Source organism: Myzus persicae, unplaced genomic scaffold (assembly GCF_001856785.1).
Source record: "Myzus persicae strain clone G006 unplaced genomic scaffold, MPER_G0061.0, whole genome shotgun sequence".
Lineage (NCBI taxonomy): Eukaryota > Metazoa > Arthropoda > Insecta > Hemiptera > Aphididae > Myzus > Myzus persicae.
The window spans coordinates 321,432-337,456 of record NW_019101674.1 but is presented as its reverse complement, the minus strand read 5'-3'; the positions used below and the strand labels follow the sequence as shown (position 1 = coordinate 337,456).

The 16,025-nt window shown below is 29.0% G+C and overlaps 2 protein-coding genes across 2 annotated transcripts; one reads left to right on the top strand and one right to left on the bottom strand.

The window, feature by feature from the left end:
* The first annotated feature begins 4,155 nt into the window (after positions 1–4,155).
* LOC111030079 lies at positions 4,156–5,406 on the top strand. Its single transcript, XM_022309414.1, has one exon. It carries the CDS (start codon positions 4,156–4,158, stop codon positions 5,404–5,406), a length of 1,251 nt encoding a protein of 416 aa, XP_022165106.1.
* Positions 5,407–5,660: 254 nt separating this feature from the next.
* LOC111030051 (protein takeout-like) lies at positions 5,661–13,354 on the bottom strand. Its single transcript, XM_022309369.1, has 5 exons — positions 12,943–13,354; positions 9,563–9,806; positions 8,431–8,564; positions 7,453–7,605; positions 5,661–6,036 (listed from the first exon to the last, which is right to left on the bottom strand). The coding sequence occupies exons 1-5, from the start codon at positions 13,031–13,033 to the stop codon at positions 5,882–5,884; spliced, it is 777 nt and encodes a 258-aa protein (XP_022165061.1). The 5' UTR covers positions 13,034–13,354; the 3' UTR covers positions 5,661–5,881.
* Positions 13,355–16,025: the final 2,671 nt, after the last annotated feature.

The following is a 16,025-nucleotide window of genomic DNA, read 5'->3' as shown; positions in this document are numbered from 1 at the left end:
ACTAGCATTGATGTCTATTCATTGGGACGTCCCTGAGTGTGGATGCAATTAATAATAAAATGAAGCTAAGTCTCCTAGGCGATTCTGAAGTTCTCATATGTTTTTTTATTATACTTAAATATAAATTTTAAATTGTTGTAAACATTAATAACTAACTAGGTACATATGTCAGCACTCAGCAATTAATTAGTTTACTAGTGGACTGCTTAGATAATAAATTAGTTAATAATGATTTTATTATTATTACAAAGTTTATGATACAAATATATGTTATATAAAGTAATTAAAAACTCAAAAATGTAATAGGCTATATTTATTTAATAAAGAGAAATTATTGGGGAGTTTGGGGGCAAAGCCCCTCACGGATTTGTTTCTAAAAATTATCTGGGCCCTCCCCATGACAAATTCCTAAATACGCCACTGGTGAGTAAACCTCTGTTGTTATGAGATGTGTTGAGTCACTAATGGTTGTGCTAAATTTGAATTCAATAGTATAAAATATTAAAATCGTTGCAATGATTCTGAGTGAAGACTGTCTGTTAGCCTATAATATCACTTAGTATATTTCATGATATTAGTGTGATTGGCACAATTTATTTTATTACTATGCATTAGTAGGTTAAATTAATTTTTGCCTGCATTCGAAAATATCATTGTATAAAATATAATAATATAGGTACTAAAAGTTTCAAGTACCCACAAATTAAAACAAAACAACTAAAATAGTAAAGTCGTTATTCTTGGATGTAATAAATAATTTTGTTTGAACTTAAAATATCTGTGAATAAGGACGTGTTTATGTATTTTTTTTTTTAGATATTTTGGTTACAGTATGAATTATGTATGAGAATCATAGTTTTAAATTTTCAATCCTTACCTATACAAATTGAAAATTGAATTTTGCGCTAAAAAATAATTTGAAAACTTTCAAGATATTGAAGAGTTGTTATATCAAAACATTTGTTGTAATTTGTACGATCAATCTGCGGCAACTCTCTGAGCGTACGTACCAGCCGTCGTTGCTAGCACTCGGATGGGTGACCATCCGGGTTTTTAGTAACACATCCTTGCCATACATACAAACGTGTTCCAACCAACCGTCCTCCCCCCACACAGTTCCAGGCTAATGACCTTAGTAGTCGAAGCCTTAATACAAAAAAATCGTGTCTATGTATCTTTAATATTTCTCAACTGCTATTATAAAGAAGCTCATACCTATTAGCTTTTCTATTTTCAATCATTTTGACCCAACGAAAAAAATGTTATTGGCATTATATGGAAAAATAAAAACTTGTAAATGGGATGAGGTGACCGAGTGGTCTGACGCGTCCGCTGCGACGCAGCCGGTCGCGGTTCGATCCTCGGCTACCGGGCGGCATTTTTCTCCGGACAAGTCGCGGTGACCGGAGAACAAGTGCTGCCATCCCCCACCCCCGGGGCATGGCAGAAACGCCAGAAACCTACGGGTGCCCCATTCGAAATTCTGCCAAAAACAAACACACACGTGTTCCCCCCTACCGTCCCAAAATATATACAATACAAACTACAATACAAATCCTACTACAGCTATAATGGCCTCAGTTGTCGAAGCTTAAGTTCAATAAAAAAAAAAAAAAACTTGTAATGTCTATAAATAACTAAAATCTAGTCAAAATATTTTATCATGTAAAGAAAATGATAAAATAAATATTTGATGGAAATTTCACGTACCTACAGAGTACAGTTAATAGTTTTTAAATAAAAAAAATAAGAAAATCGTTCTATGAAGATTGTTAATCTTAACCCTGTGTATTACTTCAAACGATCACATAAAAAAATTATTTGACTCAAGTAAACATTTTTTTGTTTCGTTAAATAAGGAAAACTTACGGGGAATCTTGTATTCAATTTTCGAATATTAGATATATATTTTTTACGAATAAGAATAACTAACTAAATAAATTGCGAATTTTCATGGCTTTGATAAATTATGTCAACATTCTAACTTCTGATGCTCATAAAAAATTATTGTAGATTTACGTTCAACTTTAAAAAAAAAATGAAATATGTGGTTCTGTTTCTGAAATACCTTTTTTTTCCGCCCTTGTCACTCATCTGCTATAGGTAATCTATAGAGTTACAATAAAAAACGAAATCGATTTTTTTTTTCTAGTTGTCCCACTCAAAGAACAAATTTGATTTAATTTCCTAATAAAAAAGATGCTGAAGTAGAAAATCGAAGCAATTTTACTGCCTCAAAAGATGATGAGACAAAAATACATAGTAAAATCAATACATTCATCGCCCCTCTCGGAATTCAATCTGGTTGTGTTTACTATACCTAAACGGCTGCATGTAATTAATTTATTGTGAGTCATGGTCTAATTTATACAATATTGTCATTATTATTATTTTTGAATATATTAAGTATATAGGTAGTGTTCGTTCAAAAAGTTTCAACATTTTTTTTTATTTTAATAATATCTCACTAAAATAGCACAAGACATTAATTTACCACGTTTTTTTTAAATATATGTTTAAATTATATGTACTTGATTTTGCATATGTATAGGTACCTACTGTGAGCAGAGTTTATGTTCCCTCAGACACGTTCACAGTAGGTGTTTTGGTAGTTCAAACACCCCCAAAATGTTTATTTTTCATAATATGAATTTATACTAAATCACGTGGATAAAAAAGTTATAATTTTTTTCAATAACTGAAATCTAAAAACACCCACGATAAGGATTCCAAAACTATTATAGTATTACAACCTATAGGTATCTTAAATAAAATTATAACAACGATTTTGAAATCCAGTATCCAACTAGATGAAGCTGGTATGAAATAGTATAACAATGAACTCTAAAAGAAGACATTTACTGCAATTTCAAAGTATATATTATATTTATAAATTAAAATCAATTTATAGGTACATAATAGTACAACACTTTTTTTATTAGTGCGCCTACTTATAACTAACAATAATACGCTTATTATTACTATTATTATTTTATAAAGTAATATTATAGGTTTATAAATATTAAGTACGCATGTACTATATTTCATGTTGAGGACTTACCAACTGGCAACTATCCTAGAAGGAATTAATGATTAGAAAATCTGGATTTAGCCATGTATAGGTAAAAAAAATCCAAACAATAGTACATATTATTGTATATCATCTTTATTAAAATAACAACAGGTGAAATATATTTGGTGATTGAATCATTGAAGACATAAATTAAACACACCTAGCAATTATAACAATTATAGATTGCATTTCTTATATTTTACGATTAGTAATATGTTTAAATTATTTATTTTTATTCACTATGTCTTATGAATATAAATACCTTATACCTACTTATTTTATATGAAATCATAAAATGAGGAACTTGTAGATATCGTTGACACCAGTTACTTAATAATTATAGTTGTACCTATAGTATGGGTATACCAGTTATGTTTAGCTGAGAAATTAAAAAAAAAAAAAAATACTGGTGCAATTGCTTTATTAGCCTATAGCTCGTAAAAAATGTTTATGTAAAAAATCATCATTAAATATTCAGTAATATATTAATATATTTTGCAAATGTATAAATCATTGATTTTGCCGGCATTTAGAGAGGTCGGCTAGGTTAGGTTAGGTAATTATTGTAGTCTAGTAGCCTACATTATAATTTAGATGGGTCCATGTGAAAATCGCGAAAAAATAATCGCGAAAGTCAAAATCGCGAAAAAAAAACAGCGAAAATAAAAATCGCGAAAGGTTTTAACAGCGAAAACAATAATAGGGACAAGTAAGAAATTATTTTCGTTAGTGGGTATACCTTTATAATATAATAAGTAATATAGTTAATCAATAATGTAATTTTGTAATCTTGCGTCTTGGATCACGTAATAAAGATAAGCCGAAGTTGAACCTAACATCTGTCAAGCTTTGTCATAGTAAATAATAATAATAATGATACCTAGATAATCAATGTCATTTTGTACTTTGTACAAATCACCAGTCACACCAGTCCGCATTTCGTCCGTTCACCGTTGCTATATTCGTACAGTTATTCACTCGTAACATTTTCGCAATGGAGTTTATAAAAAGTCAAAAAAAACAAAAATTTACTTAAATATAATGGTTATTTATATAGGTTTGACAAAAAATATAAAAATACCATGTATTGGAGATGTACTGAAGAACTATGTAAATCGCGCCTTAATTTAAAAAACGACGAAATTGTAAAAGGACCTAGTGAACATAACCATACTATTTCAAATTTAGAATTTGAAAAACGTGTTTGTATAAACGAAATTAAAATTCGAGCTCTGTCATCTCAAGATAATCCACATCAGATCGTTTCAGAAGCCTCAACATTGTGTTCGCAAGCCGTTCACGGAGCTCTCCCTCCAGTAAGTTATATTAAACGCACTGTGTGCCGTATACGACAAATTAATAGTTCTGCTCCGTCTAACCCATTTACTATCACAGATATAACAATACCCGATAAATATTCCCAAACTATTGATGGTCGTACATTTTTAATAAATGACATTGAACCAGTTGAAAGTCGGATTTTAGTGTTTGCTACGAAAGAAAATTTAGATTTACTGTCTAAATCTGATCATTGGTTTGCAGATGGAACTTTTAAGTCTTGTCCTCCATTATTTACACAAGTATACACGATACATGTTATAAAGCATAATTTAGTAATACCAGTAGTTTTCGCTTTAATGCCAGATAAAACGCAAAGTTCGTATGAAAGGTTATTTTCGGCAATCAAAACACATAATATTAATTTAAATCCAAAAACAATAATGACTGATTTTGAACAAAGCTCATTAAACGCATTTAAAATACAATTTCCAAATACTGAACAAAATGGCTGTTTTTTTCATCAAACACAATGTGTTTGGCGAAAAATCCAAACTATTTCTGGAATGGTAGACAAGTATAAAGCAGACTCAGAGTTTTCATTGCAAGTCCGTTATTTGTCTGCCTTGGCTTTTGTTCCGGAAAATGACGTAATTGACGCATTTGAGACATTGTGTGAAAGTACGTATTACACTAATAATGAAGACGTGTTAGAACCACTTATTTCCTATTTTGAGGATACATGGATTGGTCGTCCAAATAGACGTAGAAGGAGAAATCCCAGATTCCCTATTTCACTGTGGAACTGCTTTAGGTCTACTATATCTGGTTTACCCAGAACAAATAATTATGTTGAAGGATGGCATAGAGGCTTTAATAACTTATTGAGTTCATGTCATCCAACAATATGGAAATTTATTGAAGCAATTCAAAAGCAACAAAGCTTAAATGAAATGAAAATAAATCAGTACATAGCGGGCACTGTTGAACCATCCAGAAAACGCAAAAGGGATACACTTACAGAATTAGTTAATGACTACTATAATAGGGACTGACTTGAATACCTAAGGGGTGTTGCCTATAATTTAAAATATCAAATTTAATAATTATTTATTGTATTTATTATTATTTATTTATTTATTCAATTTTGCAAATATTTTAAATTTATATACTTATATATTATAATTTTAGGAAAAATATCAAATTTAAATTGTATTTTTTTATAGTATTTTGACATATTTTAAGGTTTTTATGAAAAATAAACCAAAATGAATATATTTTAATTTTCGCTATTATTGTTTTCGCTGTTAAAACCGTTCGCGATTTTTATTTTCGCTGTTTTTTTTTCGCGATTTTGACTTTCGCGATTATTTTTTCGCGATTTTAACTGTCACCCAATTTAGATACTATGAATATTAATCTTATATTACATATCAATCCAACGTAGGTATATTAGGTTTATAAGTTATAACGCTAAATATAATATGCATAACAATAAATAATAATAGAGAAGTAGAGACAAAGTGCAAATTAACTAGTTGGAAAAATAAAGTCGTACGGCACTAAGTCAGACACCGATCCCAGCGTGTTTTTCATAATCGTTCCGAACGCGTCACCGATGGCAGGTCCGAACTCTTTCAGTAAATCTTGCCAGTTCTCGTTTAGAAAAAGGTTCATGTTATCTCCTGTAATGTACAAAATGAAAGGTTTCATTAAAAATACGTCTTTCTACTTGCTTTATATACAGACGACAGTAAAACATTTCAAATAAATATAAATGTAATAATTATTGAATCCTGCTCTCTTTCGATATTACCCTGCTGGCTGCTGTACAATAGTAGTAATAGTAATAGTAGTACCTTTATAAACACTGATTCCTAATACAGTTTTCTAACTTATTTTTCTAATGCTAGGTTAGTGCAATAAAAACTTGTAAAAAAAAACATAATATATTATAAGCTAAAAATATATTATATATTATGATCTAAAAATTACAAAATATATACGTTGAAGCGAATGTTCCTATACTAGGCCTAGCGGGTAAAAAATACATATATAAGTTAAGTAAATAAATTAAAGTAAGTTCCTACATGGCACAAAAATATATTATTATAGGTGTACAACTTTTCTTAAATTAATATTATATGATATATAGTGTGTTTTTTTGAAACAAGTATTAAAATATAGACAATGTAAGATATACATTTTGTTTTGTTTACAATAATGATGTATATTTAAATGTATGGAAATGAATTAATTTATTATAATATATATACAATATGTTATTTTTACCTACTACTCTCGTGTATAAACTTAAGATTCCCCATATACCTATATAGTGCCGCTAGTGGTATATAAATATTATTAATTATTCAGTGCTCTCAGTTGTGTAATAATACAATTTACGAATATACTAATATTTATGTGTTTAAAATAATTGTATTAACTAAATATGCGTTTAGCCTTTTATATATATTTAGCCATTTATGTAATGACATAGATTTATGTTCTTACATAGATATTCAAATTGCACTTATTGTAATACTTATTGTATAAATGTATTGATTATATAGGTATCTACGTATTTGTTGACAAGGTTATCTTCTATTTAGATGTCGACATATATATATATAAATACGTTCAATAGGTAGGTAATTTAATATATACATTATAATATAAAGTTTGGTAAAAAATTCTTAACAAGGTCTTACATTTTTACATGGGTATGTACTATTACTGTATTGCAATTAAATAATATTACATTTAGGTAGGTATAGCAATTACTAAAAGAATTTGTTACGTGTGCATCTTAATGTGTGTATAGGTATGAGCTATTTAATATAATTTTCAGTGTTTTTTTATGTTTATTGAGTGATATACTAGTCACAACATTGCATGACGCATGCAATTATGCGGTATATAGATTATAATATAATATATATAATTTTATACTTAAAAAAAATTGAATTGTACAACAGCATATAAATATTTAATGTAGAAATTTACACCTGTAAGCTAATAACCTATGTAGTTAATGCTTAACTAATAATAATAAAAAAAAAAAAAATATAATATATAATTTACCATGCATGTGCACTTACCCAAAAGCTTGTCTCCGTTGAATAAATTATCTAATTTCAATTTCATCCCCTTAGCATTGAACCTCAATTCACTCTTGACGATATCCACATAGTCTCTTTCATTCGCTCGTTTGACTAGATCGTAATCATACAAATACGTAAACGTTATCCCGTCTGAATAATTATAAAATTGAATTATTTAAACGGATAACAGCATCATAAATATTATAAATAGAGAAAGAATTTTGATGACTAGCATTTTTATGGGATGTGCTAAAGCCAACAAATATAATATATTTATGGTTCATTGTTTCATTTCAGAATAATAATTATGTAATTTGTTTTATTTATACATTTTGTTGTGTTTGCTCTATTTTAATTTTGTAAGTAATTTGTACATACATTCAATATTCGTTAATGAAATTTTGTTAGGGGTCTGTTTCCCTTGTCCCTCGAGATATTTAATAAAAAAAAAAAATCATTAATATTATCGCATAATAGTTTTTAAAATATTAGTTTAAGGTACCCAATTGTAGGTATTTCTTAATATTTTTTTTTGTCGATATCACTAAGACATTACTTTAACTGGTGCCACAGCCCAAAGATGTAGCATACTAAACACCTTGTTGTTAGGTACCTATGCATTTATATTGGACATTAAATATGTATAATATTCAATATTAGAGCACTATTTATTGTTATTTTTGTTTCTTTTTATATTCATCGGAAAAGGAGTAACCTTAGTCAGTAACCACGACCGCTCGACAATAGTTTTTTTATTATTAAGTCGACCCCTTAGCTCAAGTACAGATACATAATACGACCCATCCTAACATTGTTATTATATGCTTTGATGGCATTCGTTGGCTGTTTTTAAGGTGTTAATATTCTATCTTTAATTATTAATTTTAATATATGGATATTATGGTGTCATGTACAGTAATTGACACATCATTTTACAATAATGAACCAAATTCTTAAGTAGTACTTAGTACTTACTGACTGTGATATTGGCGTCTCCGTCGCCTTTGATTGGCAGTATCAGGACTTGCCCTGAGACCGAATATTGTCCCAAAAACATACATTGATCGAGTTCAAAGTCCCATTCAACATGTCTTTTTTTCTCGTCCACTCTATACATACAATAATTTTCATATACATAATGATACATTTTAGGTAACCACATATTTTCTCAAAATGTGATAACGTTAATAAAATTCTTATAGAATTATTTTTTTAATAATATTCTTACATTTGGGCGTGTGCTAATTTAAGTTTTAACACATTATTATGTACACCTACTTTCTCCTTTTTTGTGCATAATTTGATTTATTTACGGTGTCACGTGCGTTTATGTCCGTTATTTAAGGCAGCCTTACGAAGTTAGTGAAAAACTTGAATTTAACTATACTACAATATTAGAGCATATTATAAACGTATAGCCGCATGTGCAGTTAAATTTATTCTATTTTATTGTATTTCATTCACAAAGTGTTGAATATATTTCAAGAAAATGTTTAATGAATACCCGAGTATAAGTATTTATTAATGCAAATTTTTACAAATACATTTTAATTAGTCAATATTAGTTATATTTAGGTTTTTTCATATACTTTTCTAAAAACCAATGTATATAGTATACACCTACTTCATGTCATTTAACCGTTGATATTTCCAAATTTAAATATACATCCCGAATGCATAACCATGAAATTATTTATTACAAGTTACAACTGTTAAATTAAAATTATGATAAGAATTTATTTTCATGACATGTGTATGAGAGGTATGCGCGCGTGCCGACTACCAAGTTAAGTTACACAATTTGTATACTCAATTCAATCACCGTACCTATTCAACGTTTTGCCATGTATAAATAAATGTATTTTTCAATTCAATTCAATGCTCTGTTGTCGGATCTCTACATTTGAGACGTAATCATAGACTATTTTGAATCCAAACTTCACATGAACTTTATGCAGGTAGTCAATAAATGGTTATTGTCATGCATAGTTAATACAATGTTAGACTATAAAAGTATAAAACTGCACAAAAGTTACACGAGTTTACCTCACACCTACATACAAGTATAATTTAAAACTATTATAACGCTGTTTTAGTGTTTTCATACCTGGCCTTGACGAATCGCGTCTCTTTTAGTCCGTGAAGTTCGCAGTTCTTGCACGACATCGTCAGACCAACTTGTTTGGTACCCTGTTTGATCGTCAACTCTGGTATGACCAAAGGATCTAATTTTGGTATCCGATACTTTGGGTCACCTTTGACTATACGGTCGATTACTGGAGCTCCTTTGCGTACGACGCATTCGTTTAGGTTTGGGTCGTCCCTCAAACAGCCCTTACCGATGTACGACGCTGTAACCGTTTATAAAACCGTCATAAACACATTCATGATTCATCCTTGAGAGAGTGCTACCCATCCAATTGTTGGCTCCGTCTTACACACCGTACGAAATACATAATTGTCGTTCAATAGTTTCGTAGAGTGCTGTTAGTTTTGAAATTATAGTGAATCAACTTATTATCAAACTTTTAAGAACATAATCTGAGCTAAGCGTCAGCTTTTATTCCATTTTTTAAATTTTGTTTCGTATTTTAATTTGATATGAGCATTTAAGATTTGTGATGTTTCACATACCCACATATAGCTTGAAAATTCAAATATCGAACAAATCTCCGACGCGGCGACGTTTAAGCACGGAAAGCTTAAACCTAATCGGTTATAGACTAATTTACTCTAATAACAAAACCAACAGCACACTACTGAAACTAATGACATTTTCCATGTCGTTCGTTAGTAAGACGGAGACAACAAACGTACGGATTAGCGTCCTCTTTAACATTTATTTAATATTATGTAATTACATAATAATTAATCACTTTAATGTCTCTGCCATTAAATTAAGTATAATAGTAATTAATATATAGTTATAGTTAAATGATTTTTATCTGCTAATAAAAATTAGAATTATACGTTCAAACTTATTGATATATATTTTAGATTCTGAGCGTAGCCATGAATATATTGATCTTACCATGATTCGAGTTATTTGTGTATCTATATATATTATTATACATGAAAATAGTTGTCGAAATATTTTCAACTTCAGTAACTTTTCTGGTGAGAAAGTGAATCTAGTTGGTGCATTCGATAGGTCAAAATCCCAAAATAGATATTAGTTGTTTCCGTCTTTTAAATGCGTAACATTGGACATTTTACACTCAGCAGATTACCTTTATATCCATTAGTTTAAAAATTAGAGTGAATTGACCTCGTACAAGATGTAAAGCTAAGATTATTATCTAGGACATCTCATAGGATTTTTATTATATTTTAATTTTAAAGCGACTAAGCGAGTTATGAGTATTGTAAGATGTACAAACAATTTACAATTTTAAAATACTTATAATTCGCTTTAAAACTAAAATATAATAAAAAGCCTAAGAGATGGCCTAGATTATAACTTTATCTTAAAATTGTGTAAGAGGTCAATTCACTTAAATTTTCAAACTAACGGAGATAAACGAGTACTACTGTCGTAAAATTTGCCATGTTACGCATTTGTAAGACGGAGACAACAAATGTTCATCCAATGTCCTCTTAAAAATCATCGTTGTATATATGATTAATAGCGTTGTTGGTAGCCCTCCTTGATCCAAACTTATATTTTCAAAATATGTCAATGTCAGTATTCATTTTTGCGTTTTTTTTTTTTTTTGATCAACCTCCATGTTTTAAAAATTAATTATAATGCAATTAACTGTATATTAATTCCAAAGTAGTATCATATATTATGTATTGCATGGTGAGACGGGCATTTTAACGAAGGTCATCTACACGTTTTTATTTCAATATTTACCCCATAAGAATAAAATACAATTTAAAATGTCATTATTATTAAACATATGCTATAGACATATGTCTCGCTGATGTTATGTTTACATCTAAATATCAGATCAGTAATAATAATTAATCTATTTTATTAGTATACCCATGTTCACGTTTATTTAAGTTATTGAAATATCATATGCCCACGGTCCACCTATAATTATTTCGTGTGTGTGTTTTTGCGTATGGCATACGAGGTAGAGCAATATTCAATCAAACGGTTTTAGTACCTACAATCTACACATTACTTTTATCCATGTGCTTTATTGTATTATAATATATTATAGGTACTAAATCGAAAGATAATTATTATAATTTGTAAACAAAAGAAAATAATGTAATGATTGCATTTGATTGTTATTACTTATTAGGTCGTTATTGTTGAAGGAAATCTACATTATTATATACTCAACACAAAAGCTTCTGTTACCTGTATAATTAATCAAATTAATAAGAATGTTTATTGTACATATTGAATTTCGTGATCAAGATTCACACGAAGACAACTAGATACCGGGTATGTCATATAGATTTTAAATTCTTAGATAAACTTCTAATCTGCATTGTAGCTATAAGTGCATTGTAATTTACCGACTATAAGTTTTTTAATAGTCACCTGATATCATATTTATATTTAGTTGCATTTTGTATACATGTCTAGAAACTAAGAATTCAACTAGATTTTAAGTTTTTGTATCCTTTAAAATCCCACTCATCAAGTTAGTTATCTTATATAATATGTTAGGTACACAGTAAAATAACTAAAATAGTTTAAAGGATTCAATTAACTTTAAATAAGTAGTATTTAAAAATGAATTTCAAGAAAATGACGAGTTACAAAACATGGTCGAATTTAAATGATAAAAAGTCATTGTGGTTTCGTTTATGTTCAGAAAAATTAGTTAGAAGATAAGCAATACAAAAAACAGAAGGGTACATGGCACCCCCGTGGTCACGCCCTTCACTAATGTTATAAAAAAATGAAATATTCAGAATTTATTTAAAATTTAAAGTTACTAAGATGATTTTTTTAGATTATTTCTGTTTTTATGTATTTTTTTAATATTAATATTAATATAATAGTATTATTATAATGTTAATATCAATTATTATATAGATTCACAAGCGCAATTACCGCAGTATCTCCCCTCTCCTTCTATGGGTACTTACGTTAATAAATTTAAAAAAACTATATTTTTGCAACCATACAATTGACAGCTTACGCATATTAAAATTTAAAATTGTTTTCTGTGTAATAATATTCATTTATTTTTCCACGAAATGAGTGGACTCAAGTCTGGAAGTTCACCAGGACTTTTATACTTTTCAATAATTATACTTAAATACTTAGTAATGTCTCGAAGAAAACGCTTAATAATAATGATATTGTATTTATAACAAATATCACACCTAGACCTAATTAAATATAGGGATTTAAAAAAACTGCTTATAATGATTCGTTGTGTTTAATGATCTACATATAATATTTAAAAATACTCAAAAACATTTTTGAATCTGTTAACTATTTGCACTGCATAATAATTAGGGAGTGTTCAGTGATGATTTTGTTTTTTATTATTATATACATATTATATTACTTACGTAATGGTAGAGCTTGGAGCTTAGCCGATTGAACGTTTTTCACGATCACGTAACACGTTAAGAACATAAACGCCACAAATTTCGTCGCCATTATACTTATATATGTACAAAAATATATCCCGGTATTACTGGTATTAGATACAAATGCACTTTGTTTTTCTTAAGGTTCTCGTATAAATATAATTTTTGTATTTATTTACATAGATTGAATGCGTAAAAAATACGTATAAAAATGTTGTATAGAACTTTATGTATATTATTATGTAAGTACGAGGGACCCGGTCGGACTACGATAAAGTTTATCTATATATATATATATAGATTTATGATGTATATATATGGATCGATACGATGCCCATATATAGTACCTACGTCTACATATAACCGGCGACTGAATAAACGATAACTTTTCTCGCGTTCCCATATATATATACACATCTCATATGAATTATATATAGGTATAGATACGCTTATATAATGATAATAATAATTATTATTAAATAATTGTGGTCTGCACTCCAAATCGATGCGATTGTTTTGAATTTTTTCTCGTCGTCCTTGTACCAATATTTATTTACGGCCACGGCGACGTTAAAATACGCGGCTGCTACGTATATATGCGTGTCTGCAGGGGAATATAATATATTATATATATATATATACCTATGTGGTATTATCAATATACACAGTCGACGGTATATTGTGGCGGTATCATCATTCTTCACAAATCGAAACCGTTTTTATAATATTCCATCATATATATATATATGCGAGGGGCCTTCGCAGAGCCATCGTCGGTTGTTTCATACATAGTTGCTGAGATGGAAGACTTGGCGGTGGCCGGCGGCAAGGCGAAGCAACCTAGCTGCGAGCAGATCTACTATAGATACTGTAGCCGACGTCTCCCGAGATAATTAATTTCTGATAGAAAATGTATCTGCAGTATTTTTCACAAGTTTGTCCGTCAGTTACACCCATTTATAGATTTAAGTTTTTATTATAAATGCAGAAACGTTTGATCTTAAAAAATAAAAATAAATTGCGGTGAAAATTCTATAATAACCGCGGTATTTTTTTGTACTCGGTGAAAAGTCTTACTAATTTTAAACATGTTTGCGGTCGTTCCGTGACCTTCGTGGTTCTTTTTAAGAGGACGTAACGCTGGCGCCCGTTGTATCCTTCTTACAAATGCGTAACACGGCAAATTTGAGATCAGCAGATCACGTTTAGCTATAGTTTCGTTAGTTTAACGATTTGAGTGATTATAGGTCTGCTTATGAAACTTGTTGGTAAGAACATTAACCGTGGATTTATTTTACGATAACTCAGTTTACAAGCGAGTTGTGAGAATTTTTAATTCACAACTTATATACACTCAAAACTTGTTGAAAAATTGAACCATCGTATAAAACCTTCATACAAACACAGATAATATTCATGCTATCAAATTCCATACAAGTGCACTTGTAAGACGGATATACAACAAATGTTAGTGTTACGTCTTCTTAACAGGACATCTCGGTTTTGGTAGTGAAGCAATATTTTTAATTATTCAATAAATATTATTTCAGTGGATCTCCTTACATTGGTCTTATAATATTATTTTTTAAAGTTATAAATATTAATCATTATAGCACCATAAATAAAACGAAAGTATAATATATTATATATATATATTGGGCATTACAATTATATTGAATATAATGGGTGAGACACTTTTCGACCGAAATCGTTCCCTCCCCTACTCGGCTGATTCACTTTTCTGTTAAATTAAAAAAGGTCGATTCCGTTTTTGACCGAACCAAAAAGTTTAACATTTACCTAATGTTATATACGTATAGAAAAGTATTAGTACCTAATACAAGTTGTATGCAAATTATGTAATATAAAAATAAAATACATAATTTACCAATATAATTGTTTTCATTAATTATTTTATCGGTGGAGTTTTTGATTGTGTTGGCATTTCTGCAGTATATTATTGCATTTTTATTACTTTTCTACATATGTATAGCATAAAGTAAGGGTAATTTTTTTGGGCAAAAACGGGTAAGTATGTCCAATTTGATATATATACGCAGAATACGACACACAACTCACAATAATACTATACTACACTGCCAAACTAGATACTAAATTAACTATTTTTTTGATTTATTAACTATTGCTTAAGTACAATATGTATTTGTTTAATTATATGTCAACTCATCTCTTTTTCATTTACAAAATATCTTTTTTTTTTTTTCAATACTCGTATATGTTTTGTACAACGGTCGATTGACACGAATAAAAATAAAAAATATGTATCCTTATGACAGTTTATATGTATAAATGTATAAAATATGCGATATTAATACCTATAATAATACGGTTACTATATTATTAGATATATGATGTATTATGTATAGATAAGTACGAATAAAAATGATAGCTGTACAATATATATAAACGTACCATATACTTTCTCTTATAATAAATACGATACTTAACGGTTCACTCGCTATTCGTATTCAATGGTAAATTAATTAAAAGCAAACCTGATTTGTCAGCAACTCGTACAGTTAATAATTACATTATACAATATTATAAACCTATTCTGGCTATTATACCTACATAATATGCATATTTAACTATTTGTTATTAAACGCGTTTTAAGTTGACGACCGCGCGAAGTTTACGGATTAATGACTTTATAGCTTAAACGCAGCGTATTCCTATTTTGTATTTTATCATTAATTATTGTAATTTGAGATAGAATAATTGTTACACTCAATCGTAATATGTCATTGATTTATATCAAGTATCAACTATACATTAAAGATAATTTTTATTTCGACACATTTTGGTTAGGTTTGGTAGGTATAGACCATAAACAATTTTTATGTTAATTTCAAGGATTGCATGTGGTGTATCTAGTTCATTTTATTCAGGTATTTTTATAATAATATATTTCAAATACGTAGGGACATTGCTTTCTGTTGTACAATGCGCATTTTAATAACAAAAAATTAACTATTTATTATTTTTAAATGCAAATTTTTTTTCTACAACCCTATACCTATATGGCTACAGGTGAAATAAAG